The 27,596-nt window shown below is 39.8% G+C and overlaps 1 protein-coding gene across 8 annotated transcripts; it reads left to right on the top strand.

The window, feature by feature from the left end:
* Zscan2 (zinc finger and SCAN domain containing 2) lies at positions 1–27,596 on the top strand. 8 transcript variants are annotated; one of them, XR_001504259.2, is made up of 4 exons: positions 1–153; positions 3,154–3,662; positions 22,622–22,747; positions 24,878–25,036. XR_001504259.2 is itself a non-coding variant. In XM_015493031.2 (3 exons), exons 2-3 carry the CDS (start codon positions 3,257–3,259, stop codon positions 15,765–15,767), a joined length of 486 nt encoding a protein of 161 aa, XP_015348517.1. In that variant the 5' UTR covers positions 1–153; positions 3,154–3,256; the 3' UTR covers positions 15,768–15,911. The 8 variants fall into 8 exon arrangements, 7 of the variants coding, with proteins under 7 accessions (XP_015348517.1, XP_015348512.1, XP_015348516.1 ...); XM_015493031.2 differs by lacking the exons at positions 22,622–22,747; positions 24,878–25,036 and adding an exon at positions 15,688–15,911; XM_015493026.2 differs by lacking the exon at positions 22,622–22,747 and having other exon boundaries at positions 2–153; positions 24,878–27,596.

Here is a 27,596-nt window from a genome sequence, read left to right as displayed (position 1 = left end):
AGCCAATGAACATGGCAGAGGGCGGGCCTCTCCCGTCCATTGTTCTCTGTGCCCCACGGGCTTGAGCTGAGGTGAATTCAGAGGGGCCGGGCGAGCCCGGGGGCGCTTTTGCGCGAGGAGCGGCCGCCTGAGTTGGACCTGGACTCTGGGGAGGTGAGCTGGAGAGGCAGGCCTGAAGCCGCGTGGACCGGGGAACAGCCCGCGGCGAGAATAACGGGCCTGCAGCCAGCTGCGGCAGCCTGCTGGGGGAGGGGCGTGGGTGCACTGTTCGTGCCCGCTGCCGGGCGCTTGGAGTTCCGCGCCCGGCTCTGTGAACGGACCGGGTCTTTTCTCCCCGGCAGAGCTCCTTTCACATCCAAGCGGGAAGCGCAGGATTTTGAACTGAGAAGGGATGTTTGACCACGTCCTGCGCAGCCTCCTCATTGTACAAGTGGGGAAACTGAGGTTCAGAGGGGGCGTGTCTTGTCTTGGCTTAGACCGCGAATTGGGGGTCTCTGCGCGTTGTACCCGGTTCCCAATTAAGAGTTCTGTTATATTTGCATTTCATCTAGTCATTTGGGTAAATACACATTGAGAGCTTCGGTTTTCCCACTAGCTTTTCTTTTTGTTGTTGCTATTGTTTTTAGGTTTTCTTTTTATTATTTTCTTTAATAATTCCAGGGAGTGTTATTTGAGTCTTTATGATGTAATGCTTTTTGAAAATGTTTTTTATTGCTTTTAAAATATTTCATTTAGTTCTTTGTAATTCTAGTTTTCTCAGTATTTTCTAGAGTTGCTGACCAGGTCCTCCTTTTTCTAGTGTGTGTTTATTTTTAAAGGGAATTGGGTTCTTACTGTCTATGGTGTTTTACCTTTCTGGTTTTCTTTTTATACGTTATTTTCATATCAGGAGAATTATCTGAAATCATTAATGATTAATAATCTTTGTCAGTGTAATTTTAAAAATATTGGGCTGGTGATGTAACTCAGTGGTAGAGTGCTTGCCTACTTGTGTGAAGCCTTTTGGCTTAATTTCCGTTGAGCCCCTTCCCAGACAATACCACCTATTATCATGTTAGATGTATGTATGTATGCATTTATTTATTTATTTATTTATGTGATGCTAGGGATTGAACCCAGAGTCTTGCACATGCAAGACAAGTGCTTTACCACTGAGTTACTCCTAGAATACCTTTTAATATATTTTACTGTATAGAGGTGCTATTGATTTTTAACCATTTCCCTGCTGCTGGATTCCTCACCAGCTGGATGCTGGGGATTGAACCCAGGCCACTCTATCCCTGAGCTACGTTCCCCTGCTCTTTTTATTTAATTTTGAGACACTGTCTCACTAAGTTACCCACGCTGGCCTCTAACTCACAATCCTACCTCATCCTTCCAAGTGGCTTTTACCACTATGCCCAGCACTCCTACTGCTAGAGTTTAAAGGTTATCAACTTTTTGCAATTAGAAACAATGCCATGGTTGTGTATCCTTGCAAATAAATTTCTTTTTGCAAAGATGTTATTTTTAAAAAATTATTTATTTATTTATTTATTACATATATGACAATAGTGGAATGCATCACACTCATTATTACCCATTTACAGGACAAGTTTTCGTAACTCTGTATATAAAGTATGTTCACGCCAAATTATGCCATTATACACCTACTCTTTTTTTTGCATTACAATTCTTTTTTTTAAATATTTATTTTTTAGTTGTAGTTGGACACAATACCTTTTATTTTATTTATTTATTTTCATGTGGTGCTGAGGATTTAACCCAGGGCCTCGCACATGCTAGGTAAGTGCTCTACCGCTGAGCCACAATCCCAGCCCCTGCATTACAATTCTTAATACACATGTATGCCACAATTTTTCATATTTCTGTTTGTATATAAGGTATGTTGACACCAACTTCAAATCTTCATACATATAAAAATGTTATTTTAAAATTAAATTCATGAAGGGCCAGGACTGGATGGAGAGTATGAACATTTTTCCCCCTCCCTGGACAGGGAATTGAACCCCGAGGCTCATGAATACCAGGCAAGCTTCTCTACTACTGAAGTACATGCCCAGCTCCTTTTAAATTTTATTTTGAGAAAGGCTCACTGGGCTCAAACTTGTGATCCTCCTACTTCAGCCTGTAAATAACTATGATTACAAGTCTGCACCACCATGCTTGACTGAATGTGAACATCTTTAAAATTTCAGTGGGCCCTCTGTATCCTCAACATCAAAAATACTTTAAAAAAAACCTCTGTATTGGACATGTGTAGATTTTTTTCTTATCAACATTTCAGTACAGATAACAACTATTTGCAGAGCATTTACATTGTATTGGGTATTATGTGTAATCTGGAGACGATTTAAAGGTATACAGGAAGATGTGCACAAATTATATGCAGATTCTATACCATTTTATGTAAGGGACTTGAACATTCAGATTTTGGTATCTGCAGGGGTTCCTGGAACTAGTCCTCTGAGGAATCTGAGGGACTAATGTACTTTAAAATATGGTAATGAGGGCTGGGGATGTGGCTCAAGTGCTAATGTGCTCACCTGGCATGCACGGGGCGCTGGGTTCGATCCTCAGCACCACATAAAAATAAAGATGTTGTGTCCACCAAAAACTAAAAAATAAATATTAAAAAATTCTCTCTCTCTAAAAAAAAATATATGGTAATGATGCTTGAGATATTGCCTTCCTTTCAGTTAAATTAAAAGAGCCTCAGCATCTGATCCATTGCTAATCCTTAAGATGTCCCCATAAGAAGGATGAGTGTTATTATCTATATTTATTAGGTGGTCACTGAGATCAAGTGACTAATTTGTATGTTAGGTCAGGTCAAGGTCACTTACTCTGCAGCAAGTCTGAACTGATGGGCAGGAAAAGTCAGTCCTTTTTTTTTTTTTTTTTAGAACATTGCATTTCTGATACTTTGGTTTTGAAAGAACAGTGTTGTATATTTTGTGCTGGTGATACTTCTTTACTTCTTACCATAGAGAAATATATTTTCAAGAATAAGGAATTCTTCTTTTAAGAGGGCCAGGAACTTCTTTTGGTTTAGGGCAGTAAGAATCAGTTGGTGGCCTGACCTGGGCTGCTATGAGTTAGATTGCTTTAGGACACTTACTGATTCTGGTTCTCTGTCTTATGTCTCAGCAGGTCTTTTTGTTGAAGGAGGGAGGTGTCTTCTCAGAGAAGTGTGGCTAGAGAAGATTGACGTTCAAGGCTTAAAAGCCTGAGTGATCACCCTAGAAGGTGGATAATGGCTGCAGACATGCCAACAGTGACCACTCCTCTCAGTCCTTTGGTCCAGGTGCCGCAAGAGGAAGACAATCAGGAGGAGGAGGTCACCACTATGATCCTGGAGGATGACTCCTGGGTGCAGGAAGCTGTACTGCAGGAGGATGGCCCTGAGTCTGAGCCTTTTTCCCAGAATGCTGGCAAGGGCATCCCTCAGGATGAGGCAATAGCTGGGGGACCACAGGGTGCACTTGGTCGCCTCCGAGAACTCTGTCGACGCTGGCTGAGGCCAGAGGTACATACCAAGGAGCAGATGTTGACTGTGCTTCCAAAGGAAATTCAGGCCTGGCTGCAAGAGCATCGACCTGAAAATAGTGAAGAGGCAGTGGCTCTTGTGGAAGACTTGACTCAGACCCTTCGGGACAGTGGTAAGATGCAGAACCTCATAAGGAGAGGGTGAAAGCACCATTCCTAGGTGGAGAAATGTGATGTTTGTGGAGGAGTAGTTGATATACAGGATGGTGCCCTCCTTCTGCTCTGTGTCCATGGCAGACAGGGTGTTCATTATCCTTTTAATGCCATCATTGGGTGCAGTGGTAGCTACAAAATTTCAGTACAGGAGGGGGTTAACAGACCATTCCTGGAGTTACATTTGCACAGTAAAGCCAGTTTTTTTACTTACATGTTTATTTGGAGTGGTTGGGAAGTGGATAGAGGTAATGGGGAGAGGAGTTGACATATAATCCTTTGCTTAGCATCTTTACTAGGTTATATAACAAATATTCAGGTAGTTCCAACAATTAGAAAAGAACAATCTAATTTTTTCAAAGTGATTATTTTTATGAATCCAAGATAAAAGACAAGTAAACCAGCTAATACCAAAGGACTTTCTGTGGTATAAAGTCATCCTGGACTCTTTTAAGAATCATTCCAAATTTGAACTCTTTATAATAGTTACTGTTTGTTTCCTGTGTTGCTAGTAATTTCCAAAATCCTAACATGCCATTCAACTACATTTGGCCTTCACTTGACAGGACATGATCACCAAATATTTACTCCAGGTCTACCTGTGCCATTAAGACAATTTCAGGGCCCAGGGAATATAACTGCTTTTGCATTGACCAGAACTTCAGGGGTTAAGAGTGTGGAGAGGAGAGGGGAGAGCTTAGGTCAGAGAAATCTTTACAGATGACATGAAAAGTGAGGGAAGGTTGCAGGATGAAGTAGTATTTGGAAAGTCATAGGGCAGGGAGGAGGCTGTGGCAACTGAAAAGGGTGGTCTTAAGCCAAGGCTTTAAAGAGAGGGAACCAGCATAGTGTCTTCCTTCAGACGACAGTGAGAAGGCCCGGCTGATGGAAGTGGAAAATGTGTTTTTAGGAAGTGGTAAGGATTTGGGGGAAGGGTAGATGGAGATTTGGACTGAAGTAGTTGGCCTCAGCAAGTTCTTGAACCAGTGGCCATAGGAGGAAGCTGAGTTTGGCAACCAGGATATAGGTTTGATTAGAGTAGGGAGAGCCTAGCTGGGCAAGGTAGTGTATACCGGTACTCCTAGCTCCTCCCAGCTACTTGGGAGGCTGAGGCAGGAGGAATGTAGGTTCAATGGCAGCCTCAACAAATTAGTGAGACCCTATCTCAAAATAAAAAATAAAAAGGGTTGGGGATGTAGCTCAGTGATAGCACAACTATGGGCTCAATCCCTAGTAACACACACATGCACGCACACACACATAAAAACACAAAGAGTGGGAAGAGGTTAGAGACAGAGAGCAGCCAGGAAGTTAGCTAGTTATAAGGTATACAACGATGAGGGTCAGGCTAAGATATGAATAATAAAGGAAGTGGAGATTGGACACATCGGAAAAAGAACTAATGGAATAATAGTAGCAATCACTGGCATTTATTGAGTTCTTTTTGTAGGCTAGGCAGTGTGCTTAACATCTAATAGGCAGAACTCCTATAAATTTCACCACCTTGGGAGATAAGCAGGGTTATTATCACCAGAGAGGTCAGGTGACTGCTTTAAGATCAGCAGCTAGTCTGAGGTAGAACCAGGATTCAAATTTATGTGCCTGAGAACGTGGTGCATATTCTTAAGCATTTCATCACATATCTGATAGTGACAGTTTTTAGTGGGGTGTTGGAAGGAGGGGATGCAGAATAGGAAGACAAGGGACTAACTCAATAGCATCTAGTCTGGAGGATTTAGAAGACTGGCTGGGAGGGAAAGGAGTGGTGGTTTGAGGCAAAGGTTCTGACAATCTCCTGGGATCAAGTGATATAATTAAAGTCATCTTCTGGTGAAAGGGACTGACAATGAAGGCCAAATGTGACCCAGTACTGCACCAGACACCTTACATGTGCCCATTTCACTAAGAATTCTTGTGAGTTGGGTGGATAGGAAATGGAAGCTCAGCAAGGTCATCGTTATTAAGTAGTGGAGCTGGATTAACTCAGGAGTGTTTGCTTCCACATGAGTTTGGTAGGTCCTGGATTTTATTTGAAGTAAGTACTGGATTTTCTTTGGCCCAGAAAAGTAACTTTGTTTTCTTTTTGTAGTGTTGGGGATAGAAGCCAGGCCCTTGAACATACTAGCCAAACACTTTTCCACTGAGCTACATCCTCAGCCCAATAACTTAGAATTTTATTATTTCTTTAAGAAGGTATTCCAGTGACTCAGAGGCTGAGGAGAAGGAGTTCAAGGCCAGCCTTGGCAACTTAAAGAGACCCTATCTCAAAATAAACAACAAAAGGGTTGGGGAGGTAGCTCAGTGGTGGAGCACTCTGGGTCCAATCCCTAGTACTTCCCCAAAAAGGAAAGAAAATCCTCTCATTCTGTTTCTGAGTTTTGTTACTTGCTTCTTGATGGATGGGACAAGTTTGTAATGAACTTCAAGATCTCCAGCAGATACTATAGAGAGACTGAGTGCTGAGGAGAAACTTCTGTGTTGGTTATTTAGTTGGGGAGATCACAGAGCAGAAGGGATTACAACCCTCAGCCCCTGGCTCATTGTAGGGTCTTTGGTGCCTTTCTTCTTTCACTGGACATCTGAAATGGGGACCCCTCTCCCCGCAGAGGAGTGGGTTTGTCCTCTGATTTCTGACTTTGAGATTGTCTTTGTTGGCCTTTCATTTATTTAACAAATTCTGCCCACTTTTCTCATAGTTGTTTACAGGAATATCTGTACTTTATTTCATCCCAGCTCAAACATTCACTCAGCATAGGATCACTTGACCTCTATTTTGTTTGTCCAGCTCAGGATCTTTGGACATATTTACCCAGCAAAGGACATTTCAAGGCCTGGTTAGATGGTGGTGGCTTAATGTTTGACTAATAGGCACTTCCAGATGCTCACATTTAAAGTCTTTTAATTTCAATCAAGATCAGACTTGTAGTACTAGTTTACATGGTAAAGGTCATCTCTATTTTTGAATGTTTCTCAAGGACATTTTAATCTCATACCCAGTCCTAATTCAGGCTCTTAGGATTTCTTACGTGAATTTTTGCAGCAGCCTGCAAAACTAAGTTCAGTCCAAACTGAACTTGCCTTCATTCTTTTTCCCTTTCACTGCAGCTCTTCCACTCCTGCTGGGGTGATCTGTTAAAAAAATCTTCATGAGTTCACCAGTGTTTACCAAATCAAGCATGACCTCCTTGTTTTGTGTAGAACCCATGGCTCTATGTGACCTGGCCCAGTCCTCTGCAGCCTGGTTCCTTCCCTGATCCCTTTGCTGTAGCCCTTGTTCCATTCAGATAAGATCTTGCTGTTTCTTGAACATAGCGTGTACTTTCTAGCATTGACTTTTGCTCCTGAATTTTTGTTTGGAATGTCTTTGTCCCATCTCTATAGGGTGAAATCCTGGTGTCCTTTGAATTTATTTATTTATTTATTTATTTGTGACACTAGGGATCAAACTCATGGACTGAGAATGCTAGGTAAGTGCTTTACCACTGAGCTGTATTCCCCAATCCTGAATACTCACTCTTGGAGACCCTCTCCATAAAGTCATCCCTAATTCCTTTTCTCTCCCGTCCCCAGTTGCACACACATGGAAGTGTCTTTAATCATATCTCCCAGGAATTGGATTCTTCTTCTCTTTTGGCTTTTATTATGGTCCATCTTGTTTTCTATTTTCTATTCACATTTTCTATGTGAATACTCATTTCTTCTAGGAACCTGCAAAATCATGGAAAGCAAAGAATCTGCTTTTCTGCCTCCTCCTTTTCCTCCTTTTCTTCTCTCTTGTCCTCTCTAACAGTGCCCCACACATAATGGGAATTCTGTATGTATTCTTGGGATGAATAACTGAATCCTCCCCCACTGGCAGTTGGGAGAGGTTCATCTGCTCAGCCCATGAAAGAGGCAGACAGACAGCTACCTCATTCTAGCTTCATTGGTGGAAACAAGGAGCCTGACATCTGCTTTTTCTCAAGAAATCCAGGCTAAGCTTTTATTTTAAAGCAAAATGGGGTCAATCTCAAATTCAGCAACATATAACCAGGGATACTTCTGAATCTGCAAAAGGGAGTAAATAGACTTCAGTTTAGACCTAGGGAAATACTCAGGCCAGTAGATAAGTCAGGCAGCTTAGTCCTGTAAAGGAGCACTTACTCTTAGCCTTCAGGGTTTTCATTTAAGAATAAAAGCTATATTTAATCATTTGTTTATATTCAATCAACCCAATGAATGTTATCATTTGTGTTAATATGTTTTTTTAAAATAGGATATTTCTGAGTATGAAGGTGTGTGCTATTCCCACTTCTCAAACTGCAAAGGCTCATGAAAATAATTTTTACCTGACCTAAATATAAACCAATAGGTAGTCCTTTCATCTGTTGTTATCTATTCTGACTGCAGGCATTGTGTTTGAGTTGGACAGCATTTATTTGAATAGGCAATTTTTGAATTTGGAAACCTAGATTATGGTGAATCCACACTGGTAGGGGAGGACATTTGCCTGAAGCTCTCTGGGGTTGGGGGTATAGCTCAGTGGTAGAGTACTTGCCTAGTAACCCAAGGCTCTAGGTTTGATTTCCAGCACTGGAAAAAAGAAAAGAAAAACTTAAGAACTTCACTGGCAAGCCTCAGGAGAACATCACTGCTCCTGTGGAGATTATTTTTCCAGTGACTTAGCCTTTGGGTTTAGACTAGCTGACCACATCATTCATGTCTGCCTGCTGTGTTTTCAGTCTGCTGGAGGTCAGTTAAAAGACCACTTATAAAAAGTCTTAGTAACTCTATTTTTTGGCTACAGGTTAACTGTTGCAAAAACCAGAATACTTCAGAGTGATATGGGAAATGACAACCCAGATTTTCTAGGACAATTCTGAATTTTAAATATTTGTCTTTGTAAATCATCAAAACCAGCCTCACATTTTAATAAATTAGCAGCTAACCCATACCATTCATACCTGTAAGCCTGGGGCAAGGAATCATTTATCAAATTGTATTTCCTGATTTTGGGTCCCAGAAATTTATAGAATTGAGACAGTTTGTCTCTGAACTGCTTTTTTTTTTCTTTTTTTCTTTGGTGCTGGGAATTGAACCTAAGGGCACTCAACCACTGAGCTACATCCCCAGTCTTTTCTACTTATTAATTTTGAGACAGGGTCTCCCTAAGTTGCTGAGGCTGCCCTTGACCTTGTGATCTTCCTGTCTCAGCCACCCAAGTTGTTGTTATTGGTGTGCTTCTGGGGCTCGGGTTGTAGCTCAGCAGTAGCGCACTTGCCTGGCATGTGTAAGGCATTGGGTTCGATCCTTAGCACCACATACAAATAAATAAAGATATTGTGTGTCCATCTCCAACTAAAAAAAAAAAATTAAAAAAAAAAAGGTGTGCTTCTGCACTGCTAATTGCTGTACCCAATTTCATTCAACTTTTTTATATGAGGTAGCAGAAAAACACCCTCAGGGACCAGGAGATCAGTGAATTCATGCAACAGTGGCATCTCTCAAATTGCCCCAGACATCAGGGTTTTTGCATCATTATGATTATTTATTTATTTATTTATACTGGAGATTGAACCCAAGAGCTCTCCACCATGAGCCACATCCCCAGCCATTTCTATTTTTTAATTTTGAGACTGAATCTCACTAAGATGCTGAGGCTGGCCTCAAAGAATTTGCAATTCTCCTTCCTCACTCAGCCTTTAGAGTCACTGGGATTACAGTGTGCACCACTACATCCAGCTTATTTGCATCATCAGAGTGGAAGGGGAAATGATACTCTCTTAGCAGAACATTTGATATTATGGAAGCCCATTACCAAAAATATACTGCTGCCATCAGAGGGGGGGCAAAGGTGAAATTTGGGGTCTCAAAATCGATAAATTCCTAGGAAGAATCCTTTGTTGGCTCCTTCATTTGGAGATCTGCCCATGGCTGTCGAGGGTACTTTCCTTCACTCCAGTCCAGGTTGCCATTTCTCCCATAGAAGGTTTGTCTTCCATTGATAGTACTGGAGCCTGGATCATGGTCTCTATGTTTCCCTGAATGTTTACACCTTCTTAGCTGCCAGGAGAATCCCACATTAAAGACAGACCCAGTATGGGGCGGGGCTGTGGCTCAGTGGTAGAGCGCTTGCCTAGTATGTGTGAGGCACTGGGTTCAATCCCCCACATAAAAAACAAATAAAATAAAGGTACTGTGACCATCTACAGCTAAAAAAAATATTTAAAAAAAGACAGACCCAGTAAACATTCAGGGAAACATAGAGACCATGAGCCAATTTCCAGTACTATCAATGGAAGACTGACCTTCTATGGGAGGAATGGCAGCCTGGAATGGAGTGAAGAAAAGTTCCCTTGACAGCCATGGTTTAGGCCTGTAGCTGTGCAGATCTCCAAATGAAGGAGCCAACAAAGGATTAAATAAGAAAGCAGGTGCTGTGTCTTGTGAATTATACAAATGTAAGCTATCATTGTTATCCTCATAATTATTTTGTGGTGATTATTATAATGTGTATAGTGTACACATTATAATAGAGCCTTCCACATGGAAGACATTACTGGCAGAGGCTCAGGAAATTCACATCATTCTATTACTGTCAGTCTAAGATTCTGTGGCATAGACTCCATGAACATTCCTCTTGCTTGTATGATTTAACCCCATGTTTCTAGGGATGCATTTTGGGAGCCTCTTTGCTTTTCCATTCTTCAGAAATCAGGTGTCTGTGTTCTCCTTGGATTGGGTTACCCTCCTTGTGTGTGATGAAAGATGACCTATATTTCAAAACAAAGTACTGTGTTGTAATAATTTGCCTGGCTTACCAGGCATCTTTTATCTAACTTGATAACAATGGTCATTAGCAGCCTTTGTTAATGATAACCTAAAGTGGTAATATGGTACTCATAAGCAATGTTCTGTAAGATAGAATAAACCATCTTGTGGCAGGGTGGGTGGGGAGGATGGGAATCATGTGGGACTCTTTCTCTGAGATTCTGATTTTCTGGTTTAATTGGACATAGGTTATGGCCCAGGCAAGGGATGTGTGTCTGTAAGTCTGGGCACCCATGTCACACGCTCTGGAGATTGAGCCTAGGGCCTTCCACATGCTAAGCAAATGCTCTACCACTGAGCAACAATCCTATCTCTAAAAGGCAAGGGGATTTTTTTCCCACCCAGGACTGAGGGCCACATCAGGGCCTTGTGCATCCTAGGAAAACACTCTGCCCCTGAGCTAAACTCTCAACCCCAAGCAAGGGATTTTCGAGAGTTCTCCAGTGACTCTATTATGCAGCAGAATTTAAAAACCACTTTTATAGAGCTTTTTAACTCAAAGAGCATTCCTAGGACCAACACCATTAACATCACCTGGGAGCTTGCTATAAATGTAATCAATCTCACCTCAGCCCCATGAAGTAGATCTGCATTTAACAAGATCTTCAGATAATTGTTAAGGACTTTTAAGTTTGAGAAGCCTATCCTAGACTAGAGCGGAATGGAGGTCGTCAACTTGAAACCTTCTCTTGTCCAATAGTTGAGCCAAAGAGTCACAGCTGACCTCCCGGCTATCCTGAGCATCATTTGGTGTTCAGTGGTTACAGCTTGCTGCCCCAGCAGAATGCTTCTTCATGACCACACACACACACACACACACACATATATTTATTTTTCTTAGCAAGAAAGGTAATGGGCAGTATTGGAAGGCTGTAAAGGTATTTGTCTCTTTTTTAAATTTTTTATTTTAATTTGTTATAATATATGACAGCAGAATACATTACAATTCATATTACATATATAGAACACAACTTTTCATATCTCTGGTTGTATACAAAGTATATTCACACCATTCGTGTCTTCATACGTGTACTTAGGGTAATGATGTCATCTCATTCCACCATCTTTTTTACTCCCTTGGCCTCTCCCCTCCTCTTTGCCCTATCTAGAGTTTATCTAATCTACCCACGCTCCCCCTTCCAACCCCACTATGAATGAGCCTCCTTAGAGTAGAGAAAACATTTGGCATTTGGATTTTTGGGATTGGCTAACTTCACTTAAGCATTGTATTCTCCAGCTCCATCCATTTACCTGCAAATGCCATGATTTTATTCTCTTTTATTGCTGAGTAATATTCCATTGTGTGTGTGTGTGTGTGTGTGTATATATATATATACACACACACACACACACACACAAACATTTTCTTTATCCATTCATCTACTGAAGGGCATCTAGGTTGGTTCCACAGTTTAACTATTGTGAATTGTGCTGCAATAAACATTGATGTGGCTGTGTCCCTGTATTATGCTGTTTTTAGTTCTTTAGGTATAGACCAAGGAGTGGGATAGGTGGGTCAAAAGATGGTTTCATTCCAAAATTTCCAAGGAATCTCCATACTGCTTTACACATTGGCTGCACCATTTTGCAATCTCACCAGCAATGTGTGAGTGTGCCATTTCCCCACATCCTCGCCAACACTTATTGTTGTTTGTATTCTTAATAGCTGCCATTCTGACTGGAGTGAGATGAAATCTTAGAGTAGTTTTGATTTGCATTTCTCTAGTTGCTAGAGATGTTGAACATTTTTTCATATATTTGTTGATTGATTGTATATCACCTTCTGAGAAGTGTCTGTTCAGTTCCTTGGCCCATTTATTGATTGGGTTATTTGTGGGTTTTTTTGTATTTATCTTTTTTAAAAAATATATTTTTTATTTGTTGATGGACCTTTATTTTATTTATTTGTATGTGGTGCTGAGAATCGAACTCAGTGCCTCACGCATGCTAGGCAAGTGCACTACCACTGAACCACAACCCCATTCCCTGGTGTTTAGCTTTTGAGTTCTTTATATACCCTAGAGATTAGTGCTCTATCTGATGTGCACATGGTAAAAATTTGCTCCAAAGCTTAGGCTCTTTATTCACCTCATTGATTGTTTCTTTTGCTGAGAAGAAGCTTTTTAGTTTGAATCCATCCCATTTATTAATTCTTGCGCTATAGGAGTCTTATTAAGGAAGTAGGGGGCTAATCCGATACGATGGAGATTTGGGCCCACTTTTTCTTCTATTAGATGCAGGACCTCTGGTTTAATTCCTAGGTCTTTGATCCACTTTGAGTTGAGTTTTGTGCATGGTGAGAGATAGGGGTTTAATTTCATTTTGTTGCACATGGATTTCCAGTTTTCCCAGCACCATTTGTTGAAGAAGCTGTCTTTTCTCCAGTGTATGTTTTTGGCACCTTTGTCTAATACAAGATAACTATAATTATGTGCGTTAGTCTCTGTGTCCTCTGTTCTGTACCATTGGTCTATTAGTCTGTTTTGGTGCCAATACCATGCTGTTTTTGTTACTATTGCTCTGTAGTATAGTTTAAGGTCTGGTATAGTGATCCCACCTGCTTCAGTCTTCTTGCTAAGGATTGCTTTAGCTATTCTGGGTCTCTTATTTTTCTAAAGTTTTCTTTTTTCTTTCTTTCTTTCTTTTTCTTTTCTTTTTTGAAATTTTCTTTCTTTGATGTGTCTTTGCCTGGTTTTGGAATCAGGGTGATATTGGCTTCATAGAATGAGTTTGGAAGTGCTCCATCTTTGTCTGTTTCCTGAAATAAATTGAAGAGTATTGGTACTAGTTTTTCTTTAAAGGTCTTGTAGAACTCGGCTGTTTATCCATCTGGTCCTGGGCTTTTCTTAGTTGGTAGGCTTCTGATAGCATCTTCTATTTCATCACTTGAAATTGATCTGTTTAAATTGTGTATATCATCCTGATTCAATTTGGGCATATCATATGACTCTAGAAATTTGTCAATGCCTTTGATATTTTCTATTTTATTGGAGTACAAGTTTTCAAAATAATTTCTAATTATCTTCTGTATTTCTGTAGTGTCTGTTGTCATATTTCCTTTTTCATCACATATGTTAGTAATTTGAGTTTTCTCTCTCTTTCTCTTCATTAGCATGGCTAAGGTTTGTCAATTTTATTTATTTTTTCAAAGAACCAACTTTTTGTTTAGTCAATTTTTTCAATTGTTTCTTTTGTTTCAATTTCATTTATTTCAGCTTGATTTTAATTATTTCCTGTCTTCTACTGCTTTTGATGTTGATTTTTCTTTTTTCTAGGGCTTTGAGATGTAATGTTAAGTCATTTATTTGTTGGCTTTTTCTTCTTTTAAGGAATGGACTCCATGCAATGAACTTTTCTCTTAGCACTGCCTTCATAGTGTCCCAGAGATTTCAATGTTGTATCTGTGTTCTCATTCACCTTTAAGAATTTTTAAATCTCCTCTTTAATGTCTTTTGCAATCCATTGTTCATTTAGTAGCATATTATTTAGTCTCCAGGTATTGGAATAACTTTGATTTTTTATTTTATCATTGATTTCTAATTATATTCCATTATGATCTGATAGAATGCAGAGTAGTAGTATCTCTACTTTTTTATATTTGCTAAGGTTGCTTTGTGGCATAATATATGGTCTATTTTAGAGAAGGATCCATGTGCTACTGAGAAGAAAGTGTATTCATTCATTGAAGGATGTAATATTCTATATACGTCAGTTAAGTCTTAAGTTATTGATTGTATTATTGAGTTCAGTACTTTCTTTGTTCAGCTTTTATTTGGACGATCTATCCAGTGGTGAAAGAGGTGTGTTAAAGTCACCCAGAATTATTGTGTTGTGGCCTATTTGACTCTTGAACCTGAGAAGAGTTTGTTTGATGAATATAGACATCAATGCTCCATTGTTTGGGGCATATAAATTTATTATTGTTATGTCTTGTTAATGAATGGTTCCCTTAAGCAGTATGAAATCTCTTTCTTTATCCTTTTTGATTAACTTTGGCTTGAAGTCTACTTTATTTGATATGAGGTTGGAAACCCCTGCTTGCTTCTGCAGTCCATGTGAGTGGTATGATTTTTCCCATCCTTTCACCTTCAGTCTGTGGATGTCTTTTCCTATGAGATGAATCTCTTGGAGGCAGCATATTATTGGGTCTATTTTTTAATCCAATCTGCCAGTCTATGTCTTCTAATTGGTGAGTTTAGGCCATTAATATTCAGGGTTATTATTAAGACATGATTTGTACTCCCAGCCATTTTTGTTTATTTTTGGTATTTAACTTGACTTGGTTTCTCCTTTAATTAGTTTTTCCTTTAGTGTAATATCTCTCTTTGCTGATTTTCATTGTTGTTTTTCAGTCCCTCTTCATGAATATTTTGCCAAGGATATTCTATAGTGCAGGCTTTTGAGTTGTAAATTCTTTTAACTTTTATCATGGAAGGTTTTTATTTCATCATCAAATCTAAAGCTTAATTTTGCTGAATATAATTGGTTGGCATCCATTTTCTTTCAGAACTTAATATATGTTGTTCCAGGATCTTCTAGCTTTCAGGGTCTGGGTTGAAAAATCTGCAGATATCCTAATTGGTTTTCCCCTATATGTAATCTGATTCCTTTCTCTCATGGCTTTTAATATTCTCTCCTTATTCTGTATGTTAGGTATTTTCATTATAATGTGCCTTAGTGTGGATCTGTTGTGATTTTTGTACATTTGGTGTCCTATAGCCTCTTGAATTTGGTTTTCCAATTCATTCTTCATGTTTGGAAAATTTTCTATATTATTTCATTGAATAGATTGCTCATTCCTTTGGTTTGGAACTCTATTCCTTCCTCTATCCCAATAACTCTTAAATGTGGTCTTTTTATGCTGTCCCATATTTCTTGAATATTCTGCTCATGGTTTCTTACCATTTTCACTATGTTGTCTACATTCTTTTCAAGATTATATATTTTGTCTTCATTGTCTGAGGTCCTGTCTTCCAAGTGGTCTAATCTGTTGGTGATGCTTTCAATTGAACTTTTAATTTGATTTATTGTTTCTTTCAGTTCAAGGGTTTCTGTTTGTTTACTTTTTTTATTGAAGTAATCTTTTGCTTCCTGTATTTGTTTATGTAGCTCTTTGTCAAAATGGTCTTGCTGACTATATTTGCTCTCTTATATCATCCTTTAATTTGCTTTCAGCAGTGGGCTGTTGGATCGTGTGCGGGAAGCCGAGTTCAGAGAGCTTTGTGGCATGCAGTTTGTGGCTGTGGCTGACTTAAGAGCCTGTGTGAAGTCCCTGGGTGCAGTCAGGCTACTGTATGGAGTATCTCCACTGCTGCTGAGTTCCAAGATGGCAGTGACGGGGGAGCCCCATGTTGGTAGATGGGGTCCACACGGGAGTGGAGGCCGGAGTTCCTGCATGTGGGAAGCTGCTAGGTGTCCTGCATGTAAGTGGCGTCGGTGATTTCTGCTCCGGTACGTGGCCAAAAGCTCTATAGGGGTGTAGATGGTGCCCACTCAGGTACCCCGTAGTCCAGTGTGGGCAAGTAGTTAAGTGATCTACTCTGTTGCTGTGGCCTGGAGCCCTGGAAGGGCATGGTTGTCATGATTCCTGTGTGGGAGCAAGACTATCACTGACAGAGAAGTAGTATTCTCACTACTTGAGTCCCAGATCATGGAGCAACACAGAATGCTGCCTCCTTCTGTCCTGCCATCTTGGTATCTGTTTTTTTAAAGTACAGTTCTTACCTTCAAAACAAAATTTTAATTTTTTTTTTTTAGAGAGAGAGAAAGAGAGAATTTAATATTTATTAGTTTTTGGCGGACACAACATCTTTGTATGTGGTGCTGAGGATCGAACCAGGGCCGCATGCATGCCAGGCGAGCGCGCTACCGCTTGAGCCACATCCCCAGCCCCAAACAAAATTTTAATTCACTTAAAGTTTTGAAATGTAAACCATCCAGAACTCTTAGGGAAAGTTAACCTTGTAACAGTAAAATGTTTGTCAGTCATTCATTTACACACAACAGAGTTCACTGCTGATTTTTTCAGTGGTTAGTTTTTCAGGCAACCAGAGTTTAGTTGGAACACTGCTCCAAGTCTCTCAGGCAGGTTTCTGCCAGGGTTTCCAGGTTAGGGGAGAGCTCAGGTCAGAATGGAACCTACTTTGGGCCTACCTTGAGTCAGAATCACTTCTGTATTTTAAATCAGTGGTTCCAGCCATCGTGTATGTCACAATCTGGCAGGAAGGACTTTGGAAGGATTTTGAGCCAAACATACACTAAAGCATCAAAGTTTGTGACCAGTTTATTTCATTGTTATAGATTACAGTAGTCTCCCTTTATCCACGTGGGACTCATTCCACGACCCTTAGTGGTTTTCTGAAGTTACAGATAGTACCAAATGTTATATATACTGTTTTGTTTCTTATAAATGTGTACACAGCTATGATAAATTTTAAGTATGGCAAGAGTTTGACCACAGTGACTAAAATAAAACAATTATAGCAATATACTGTAGTAAAAGTTATTTAAAACTTATGAATGACCTAATTCTGGAATATTTCATTTAATATTTTTGAACCTTATTTGACCAAGGGTAAATAAAACCTTGAAACCTTAGAAAGTAAGAGTGGGGATTAGAAGAGACTGTCCAGCAAATTCAAGTTTATCCCGCTACTGACATAAGTTTCTCTTATGCTCATTCTGGTATGCTTTCTATCGTGGGTCAGAAAAAGGAGGTCTGTGGCATGGCAGAAAGTACACAGAGCTCTGTGAACAGCCGTAGAAATGTGATGTGTCCTGGGGCTGGAGTTATGGCTCAGTGGTGGAGCACTTGCCTGGCATGTGTGAGGCCCTGGGTTAGATCCTCAGCACCGCATATAAATAAATAAATAAAAGAAAAGATCCACTTACAACTAAAAAATATTTTAAAAAAAGGAAAGAAAAGAAATGTGATGTGCTCTTGAATCCAGAGTGTGTGTGAGGGGTGGGAAAGTACAAAAGCTATTGATTTAGACCATGCTACAATTGCAATTTTTGTGTACTAATTGATAAGAGCGCAATTCAAGAACTGTTTAGTGAATGCTTTTTGAACAGTGGTCTTATATTTTTGAAAAAACAAAAATTGAGTCTGCACATAGCAACTTAAACAGAAATAGACTCTGCTTCACAAGTTACACAAAAATAAATTAAAGTAGATTATAGCTATACTATACAAAATCTAAAATGATATATAGGAAAATTTTTTTGTAATCTTGGGTTGGAAAGGACTTTATAAGAATTACAGAAATCATCAAAACTAGATTTGACTCATGACACAGAAGAAAAATCCTTTATATAAAAAAGATACCATGGGGGCCAGGCACAGTGGTGCATATCTATAATCCCAGCACCTGAGAATACCGAAGCAGGAGTATTCCAAGTTTGAGACTAGTCTTAGCAAATTAATGAGATCCTGTCTCAAAATAAAAAAGGTGATGTGATGGTAGAATGTTCTTGGGTTCAGTTTTTTCTACTTGAAAGAAAAAAAAAATTCTTGATCTACAAGACCTGTAAATTTATAGGTCAATCCAATAGGATAAAAGATGTTAACAGTCAATTTTAGAATGAAGAAATTTAGATTATAAACATATGAAAAGGTGTTCAACCTTATATTGGGGAAATACCCATTTAAGCAAGATACTATTCTTTTGCTTATTAGACTATTAAATTTGAGTTTTTCTAAGAATTCACTGCCCTTGTGAACTTTACACAATCTTTAAAAATTAATTTCATGGGCTGGGGGTTTAAGTTAGTAGTAAAGCAAGACTGGATTTTATTCCCAGCACAAGAAAAAAATTTTTTTTCAGAATTTTTCTAGTAGGCAGTGACATATTTTAAATTTGATAGAGTACATAAAATTGTATGTTGGAATTATATATTCTTTGTGTATTGTGATAAAATATATATAGCATAACATTCCTCATTTTTAGGTAGCCAATTGAGTGATATTAAGTACCCTCAGTTCACATCGTTAAAGCATCCATCTCCAGAACTGTTTCCTCTTCTCAAACTGAAACTCTATACCCTCTAAACAGTAACTCTCTGTTCTTCCCTCTCTCTAGCCCTTGGCAACCACTTTTCTATTTTCTGTCTCTATGATTTTTTTTTTTTTTAAAGAATTGGGATCTTGCTATATTACCCAGGCTGACCCTAGATTCCTGAGCTCAAACAATCCTCCTGCCTTAGCCTCCTGAGTAGCTGGGACTGTAGTGGGCCTTCACACCTAGCTTATATTATGATTTTGATGACTCTGGGTACCTCATATAAGAAGAGTTTTTTTGTGTGTGGCTTATTTCACCTAGCATAATGTCCTCAAGATTCATCAACATTAAAGCATGAGTCAGAAATTCATTCCTTTTCAAAGATGAATAATATTCACTATATATACCATATTTTGTTTGTTTAACTGCTGATGGATATTTGGGTTGTTTCCACCTTTGACTGTCATGAATAATACATGAACACACAGATACACAATTATCTGTTCCAGGCTTGGCTTTTGGTTCTTTTGGTATACACCCAGAAGTAGAATTGCTGGATCATATGGTAATTCTATTTTTAATTTTTTTAGGAACTCCCATCCTGTTTTCCACACAGTATGTTGTACCATTTTACCAGCCATGCACAGGGGAAAACCATCTATATTTTTTAGTCTGTCTCAGGAACAGACTTTTGTTAATCTGTTTATGCTTTCTGCAACCTAAATTTAGTCATTGACGAGTATATATATGCTTCATTGTGTTATTGAGCAAGAAATTGTTATATCCAAGAACAAGTTTGTTAATTGTGTTTACAATTAAGCATAAGAATAAAAAAATGGATCAATATTGTGTGGATAACTAGTAAGATCAGTTAGAATGGCATTCCAATCTTGGCCAAATGTTATCTCCAAGGATGCCTCCAATTGTTTGCTTTTCACATTACCCCATTTTATTTCCTTTTAATACACTCTCTGAAATCAGATAATGTGATATATCTGTATTTTGTGTAGTAGAATGTATATTTTGTGAGGTTCATCAACTTTCAAACTGCACAGGACAGTCCAAAGCCCTTATTTAAAGTCTCTGCATAGATAAGCTGACTTCCTATCCACTTCAGTAGTTTGGGGGGAGGTCAGTAACATTTAGAAAATGAAACCTTTTCCTTTCCATTTCCTTAGTAGGTTTTCTCTACTGGAAATATGGGCCTCCCAAACAAGCCTGCCTCCCTATATCTAGTCTCATCTCTTTATAAAATATGCTCTTCCTGTTTGTACCTTGGGATAACACTATTTTTATCAGTAAAGTTCCTTAAAAAAAAAAAAGATTCCTAACTCCTACCATCTCATTCCATCTCCACTCTTAACACGTTGGTGAAAATACTTATCTCTGGGTTTATTTTATTTATTTTTTGGTACTGGGTATTGAACTCAAGAACACTCTACCACTGAGCAACATCCCCAGCCCTATTTTGTATTTTATTACAAAATAGAGACAAGGTCTCACTGAGTGCTTAGTGTCTCACTTTTGCTGAGGCTGGCTTTGAACCTGCGATTCTCCTGTCTCAGCCTCCCGAGCCATTGGGATTATAGGCATGTGCCACTGCACCCAGCTAAAAATGATTTCCTTTTGTATGTGTGTGTGTGTGTGTGTGTGTGTGGTGCTGGGGATTGCCTTGTGCATGGGAGGCAAACACTCTACCAACTGACCTATATCTACAGCCCTTATCTCTGACCCAAACCAGTTTTTGAGTTTTCATTTTCCTAATAATTGGCTACTAAGAAAGGAGGGAACCGAATGCACTTTAATGTGCTCTACTTTGTCCTGTTCACTTGAAATTCATAGTTGCCTGGCCTTCCTGAGTAGGCGTTTGGAAGGAGCCAGCATTTCCTCATCCTTCCCAGCTCTGTGACTTTTTCCCATTTGAAGAACATCAGAAGGCTGCTCTTTTTTGTCCTTAGAAGAACTCCTGTGTCTCTGTTACCAGAGGCAACTTCTAAACTTTGCCCAACTTTCCTTTGGTTTTCCCTGGAGTACATGCTCTAACCATCTTTATATATATATATATATATATATATATATATATATATATATATATTTAGTTAGTTAGTTGTAAATACCTTTATTTTATTTATTTTTATGTGGTGTTGAGGATCGATCCCAGGGCCTTGCACATGCTACGTGAGCGCTCTACCACTGAACCACAAACCCAGCCCCAACTCTAACCATCTTGATGCTTTGTCTATGTAAAAAAATAATAGGATAGGCTTTTAGTGAGGAGTTAATTGGGGCAGGATTCTGCTCAGAAGATGATAGAAGATAACTCCACAATTTATCATATTTGAAGTGATTTCAAAGAAATTTTTATTTAATAGCTTGATTCTGTTATTTATTTATTGGCAATACTGGGGATTGAACCCAGGGATACTTTAACACTAAAGTTTCATCCCTGACCTTTATTATTTTTTTAAATTTTGATACAGGGTCTCATTAAGTTGTTCAGTCTGGCCTGAAACTTGCATTCCTCCTTATCTCAGCCTCCCAAGTTGCTAGGATTGTGTATACATCATATTATGCTGTGCCCAGCTCTGTCATTTCTTTCTTTTACATTTAAATTTTTGATTCATTTGAAATTTGTCCTAATATAGGTCCAACTCGAATTTTCCCATTTGGCCTATCTAGCTTGATTGCTTTATTTATTTATTTGTGCTGGGGATTAAATGCAGGACCTTGCATATGCTAAACACATGTTCTACTTCTGAGCTACACTGCCCCCACTCCTAGATTATTTGTTGAATGTTGGGTCTTTACATGGATTTGACAGACCAAATATGCTAAATTCCCCTAGTCATTATATCAATAACTTTTTCTGTTCGTGGTCTGCATTTATGTGTCACTGATATAAAATTCAATATTCATATGTTAGTTGAATCTATTTATGTTCAGTTTTTTTTTTTTTTTTTTGCGGTGCTGGAGATTGAACACAAGGGTTCACACATGCTAGGAGAGTGCACTGCCACTGAGCTAATCCCTAGTCCCTATTAATGTTTTAATTGCATTTCATGTTTTTTTAATATTTATTTATTTGTTTATATGTGGTGTTTATATGGACCTTTATTTATTTATTTGTTTATATGTGGTGCTGAGAATTGAACCCAGGGCCTCACACATGCTAGGCAAGCTCTCTACCCCTGAGCCCCAGCCCCAGCCCATCATTTCATGTTTTAACATCTGACAGAGATAGTTTTTCTCCTCCCTGTGCCTCTGACTTCAGTTAATAATCTTTCCTTCTTAATATTTATTTTTGTACATTTAAAATTCAATTACATTCTCAACACCACTTAAAAAAACTAAATAAACAAAATTCAGTTACATGATTTATCAGTTTTAAATGTTATCCTTATTATAGATGAGTACCTTTTCTTGTGACAATAAACATACTATATCCTACCTTATGACCCCCACTCCCAATTTTAATTCATGTCATTTCTTTTCTTCTCTTTTTTCTCATTTGTTGGGGATTGGAACCCAGGGCTTCATAGATACTAGGTATGTACTCTACCACTGAAATAATTCCCAGCCCCAAGAACAAATTCTTAAAGATATAATTTCTAGGGACTGGGGATGTAGCTCAGTGGTAGAGTGCTTGCCTTGGGTTTGATCCCCAGCATCCAGAGAAAAACAAAAGAATTTATTCTGTTCCTTTGTTGTAGTTTTCTTCTTTGAGAACTCCAGTAAGTTTATTGATTTTCCTATTGGCTAACTTCTGTTTCTATCGTTCTCTTTAACCATTTCAACTCTTTCTTTGTTTCCATTCATTTAATTGCTTTTCTCATTTTGTTCCTCTTTTCTGTGCTTTTCAAGATACTTAGTTTCCTGTGTTCCTATCTTGTCTTTATTTCTCTGGATGATATTTCCCTTCTTTCCCAAGTCCTTCACATTTCATGAAATCTCTTTCTGTCATCTCACCATCTCTTCTTCAAGTTCTTTAGTTCTACAGAGGCAGTTGCTTCATTTACCTATTTTGGTTGGAAATGATCACTTTTCTCAATAATAATAAGTTCCCTGATTAATGTTGCAAGTCAAAGGCTCTCTCCTTCTCTGCTTTACAGAAACAACTTCCTGCATACACGGCCCATCTGTGTGATTCTGATTGTAGCCTCATCTCCTTTGCTTCTCTGAACCAAAGAAGCCAGCTCTGGTTACCCCAGTTTCCAAATGCACTGTTGCACTGGAGGGTGAGTCCCAAACCTTCAGGAAGTGATTTTCTGCCTGAACTTTCTGAGATCTGCTCCTGAGCACCTCTCACCCACTCCCTTCCATGCTTGTTCTCTACACTTCTTTTCTCAGTGCTTCTACCCAGTCTGCTATTTTTAGAAGCCTTGACATGTATTTTGGTCTCTTCAAATTATATCTTCCTTTTAATTTCATTGAAAATTAAGTTTGAATTTTTACTTGTTTTCCCTGTTGCTTCTTGAGTTCATACTAAAACCAATTCTGATTTTAAAGCATCAGAAAAGCATACCATCAGGCTACATCCCTATCCCTTTTTTTTTCTTTTGATACCAGTGATTGAACCCACAGGCACTCAACCACTGAGCCACATCTCCAGCCCTTTTTTGTAGTTTTATTTAGAGATAGGGTGTCACTAAGTTGCTGAGGGCCTCTCTAAGTTGCTGAGACTGGCTTTGAACACGCAATCCTCCTGCCTCAGCCTCCTGAGCTGCTGGATTTACAGGTGTACACCACTGTGCCTGGCCCCTATCCCTTTTTGTTTTTTATTTTGAGACAGAGTCTTACTAAGTTGCCCAGGCTGGGCTGGCACTTGCTATACTTTTGCCTCAACCTCCTGAGTATCTGGGGTTGTAAGCAGGGCCACTGTGCCTGGCTTTTAAATAGGATCTTATCTTGATTAAAGGCATGACTGGAACCCAGGTTCTCCCTCAGAAAGGGATGCCACTAAGTATGTGGAAATTTACACATATAATCACTGAATTGAATATCTAATCCTAAATTAACTGTTATGTTAGTTTTATAAATGGAAATGTCATTATGAAATTATTTTAGTAATTGTCTTCCCTACATTCTTAGAAAGTCTGATGTTGGGGTTTAGGAATAATCAGCCTCCTGAGTCATTGGGATTACAGGAAAGTATCACCACACCCTGCTAAAAATTAACCCACTATTCTTGCTCTGAGCTTTTGGCTCTGAGCTTCCAAGCAGGCAAGACAAAAAGAAATCTACAACCACTGCCATCAGGAAAACCCAGATCAGTCATTCAGGATAGCTCTTTTTGGTATTGAGGTCAAGAGGAAATCTTCCTCTTCGTGCTCTTCAAGAAGACATTGTGTGATGTAAGCAATGTCATCAACAACTTCCTAGCAACATTATTTCTAATGATACTTCCTTTAGTGTACATCAGTATCATCCAGGGCCATTAAATCAACATACAGTTCAGTAAACAGTTCATCTGGGGATCAGAACAGAGTGATCCAATCTCATGGATGTCTGCTGATCTAGCTTCATCCTTGGGTGGATTTTAGAGTCTTTTATCTAAGGAAGGGACTATATTTATCCAGCAATCCTCCCTAATTACTTCTTTCATTAAAATGTTTGCCACACATTGGGCAGTAGAGGGTTGACAGGTTCAAGGTATTTTGTATTACCAATTAAAGTTCTTTCTACTGGCTTCCATTGTAGACAAATTTAAGTTCCCACTTGTTTTCAGACATTTATGTATAGACACATAGGATCCTTGTTGCAGGGGCTCTGTCATCTTGTTTGTCTTAATTAAATGTTAAAAAGATTGTAAACATCAGACATATTTTAATGCAAGAGATTATTATATAAGCTCTTTTGGAAAGGAAACGCTATAGGGATCTTTCTGTGATACCAATAAAAAACATTCATCCTTTGTCAACTTTAATTGAACACCTACTAAGCATCAGGCACCATGGTGAGAGTTGGGGATCATTGTGTTTTTTATTGCTGTCCTTCAGTTAGGATTTTCAAATACCTTCCTGACCTCATTTTCAAGTGGAGAAACAGGTAGACATATGAAACCCAAATCTTTTAAGACTTTGGAAATCTGGATGATTACCACAAATATAGGAAGCCTGGCAACTAAATAAGCCTGGATTGATTGATTGATTTTTTTGGGTGCTGGGGATTTAACTCAGGGCCTTACAAATGCTAAGCATATGCTCTTCCGCTAAGATACATCCCCATCCCTAAACCTGGCTTCAGGAGTTTTGAGGATTTTCTAGCTTCTTTATTTTCACTAGAAATGTAATATTTTTAGAGTTCCCTTTGCTTTCCTTTTCTCGTCATGATAGGGAATTGAGTGGCCATTGTGTTTTTTGTTTCAGATTTTGAGATACAGAGTGAAAACGGGGAGAATTCTAATCAAGATGTGTTTGAGGAGGTGGAATCACATGAGATGTTCTTGGAAATGCCCGAAGGGGAAGGTGGTCAGCAGTCTGATGGGGAGAGTGACTTTGAGAGAGACTGTGGCTCCGGGAGGCCTCAGGGTAAGGACCGCAGGCAGATGCCGTCCAAGGGCAAGGAAGTTGGCCAGCTCATTGGCCTTCAAGGCACCTACCTGGGCGAGAAGCCCTATGAATGCCCTGAGTGTGGGAAAACCTTCAGCCGGAAATCTCATCTAATTACCCATGTAAGGACCCACACAGGAGAAAAACACTACAAATGTGACGAATGTGGCAAGAGCTTTAGTGATGGCTCAAACTTTAGTCGACACCAAACAACTCACACTGGAGAGAAACCCTACAAATGCAGGGATTGCGGGAAGAGCTTTAGCCGGAGTGCAAATCTCATAACCCACCAGAGGATCCACACAGGAGAGAAACCCTTTCAGTGTGCCGAGTGTGGCAAGAGTTTCAGCAGGAGCCCCAATCTTATTGCCCATCAGCGCACTCACACTGGAGAGAAGCCGTACTCTTGCCCCGAGTGCGGAAAGAGCTTTGGCAACCGGTCCAGCCTCAACACGCATCAGGGAATCCACACTGGAGAAAAACCCTATGAGTGCAAAGAGTGTGGTGAAAGCTTCAGTTACAACTCCAACCTGATCAGACACCAGAGAATCCACACAGGAGAGAAACCATACAAATGCACCGACTGCGGGCAGAGGTTTAGCCAGAGCTCAGCTCTCATTACGCACAGGAGAACTCACACCGGAGAAAAACCCTATCAGTGCAGCGAGTGCGGCAAAAGCTTTAGCCGCAGCTCCAATCTGGCCACACACCGGAGAACCCATATGGTGGAGAAGCCCTATAAGTGTGGGGTGTGTGGGAAGAGCTTCAGCCAGAGCTCAAGTCTGATCGCGCACCAGGGCATGCACACGGGGGAAAAACCCTACGAATGTCTGACATGCGGTGAGAGCTTCAGCTGGAGCTCCAACCTCATCAAACACCAGAGGATCCACACGGGAGAGAAGCCCTATAAATGTGGCGAGTGTGGGAAGTGCTTCAGCCAGCGCTCCCAACTGGTGGTGCATCAGCGGACCCACACGGGGGAGAAGCCCTATAAATGCCTCATGTGTGGCAAGAGCTTCAGCCGGGGCTCCATCCTGGTCATGCACCAGAGAGCCCATTTGGGAGACAAGCCCTACAGGTGTCCTGAGTGTGGGAAAGGTTTTAGCTGGAATTCAGTTCTCATCATACACCAGCGAATCCATACAGGGGAGAAGCCCTATAAATGCCCTGAGTGCGGCAAAGGCTTCAGCAATAGCTCCAATTTTATTACACACCAGAGAACTCACATGAAAGAGAAACTTTATTGAAGTGGCAGAGAGGGAAAGTGAGGCAGAGACTGGCCTTGGAAAGGGAATTGTCAGTGCCCCAAATAGTGATTTCCCTCTAAAAGAGCCATTTTTCCTTGAACTTTCTTTGGAATTTTTTGCCAAAATCTTTTACCCCTGCTCACCCTCACATCTAGGACACTGTCATCTTAGTTGGTTGGAGTCAAGCCCCTGTTGGTTCAAGAACAGAGCATAGGAATGGAAGGTCCAGAAAGCTGGGTCTTTATCTGTTACATTTCATTATTTGATTGACTGTCTTCTGATTCCTCTGTGCCTCAGTTTCCTCTTCAGTAAAATGGGGAAATGTTTCTCCATGTGGAACTCATGTGGCCTCCAGGCTATCTGAGTCCTCAGAGAAATACTGGAAATCTGTATGTGTGGTTCTGGTTGTTTTTGCTGCCACTTTGTTGGGCTAAGGTGCCTTTACGCCAAGCTGCTAGCGTCCCAGGGCCCCTGCCCATGTAGTGTCTTGATTTCAGGTCAATATGATGGGACTTCTCCAGTTTTGAATCATCTACATGAAGGTAAAACCATTTTCTGTTTCCAGAAAGTGTCGGGAGCAGACTAGCTTGAGGAAGTATGGCCTGGAACCTGTGTCCCAATGTCTCTTCCATTATAAGAGGGACTGGGGTCTGCCAGGAAAGGTATAAACTGAGATTTGTGTGCTTGCTTTTGTCTCTGCTTGCTGTCCTATGGTGACTCAGCTGCCAGGGGAGCACACTTGTTCTCATGGGGTTTGGGTTTGGAGTGTGAAGCCTTCGACCCCCAGCTGTCCATCCATGGTGGGTAGCAGTTTTTGTACCATCAAGGGGAAAAGTCCTGCACGCTGCATAATTATTTTTCAGTTTTCTATGCACTTGTTTTCTCCCTGTTCTTAAATTTTCTATATATGCAGATCTAGAATTCCATCTGATAGCTTTTGTAATCTAAGAACATATTTTTAAGGAAGTGTTTATTTTGAGGATATCAAAATCCCCTGGAGAGATTTGGGTTGGAACCAGGAGTTTGCCCTGCAGTTACATACTTGATCTTGGTTGCCATCGTGGCTTTGTTCTTGGAATTCTGAGCCTTGAAACAGTGAAGATGAGAATGACAGCAGATGAGAGGGTTTGTTACAAGGAAAGAGGAGAAAATATATAAGGCATCTTTGGGAAATGTGAAACTGCCACCTCCTATATATGGAGGTGGCAGTTTCTGTGCTCAGAAGAGACCTTTTTCTTATAGGATGGATACTCAATATTGCCTAATAAAGTAGAGTCCCATTCTTTTCC

This window comes from Marmota marmota, unplaced genomic scaffold, assembly GCF_001458135.2.
Source record: "Marmota marmota marmota unplaced genomic scaffold, marMar, whole genome shotgun sequence".
NCBI classification, from domain to species: Eukaryota; Metazoa; Chordata; class Mammalia; order Rodentia; family Sciuridae; genus Marmota; species Marmota marmota.
The sequence above is the reverse complement of the archived record's forward strand: the minus strand, read 5'-3'. Positions and strand labels throughout refer to the sequence as shown.

Bases quoted from the DNA above. Each gene is read 5' to 3' on its own strand.
- Zscan2 (XM_015493026.2), top strand. From the start codon at position 3,257: ATGGCTGCAGACATGCCAACAGTGACCACTCCTCTCAGTCCTTTGGTC. The intron at 3,663-24,877 runs GTAAGATGCAGA...TTTTTGTTTCAG, and splicing joins TCAGACCCTTCGGGACAGTG to ATTTTGAGATACAGAGTGAA.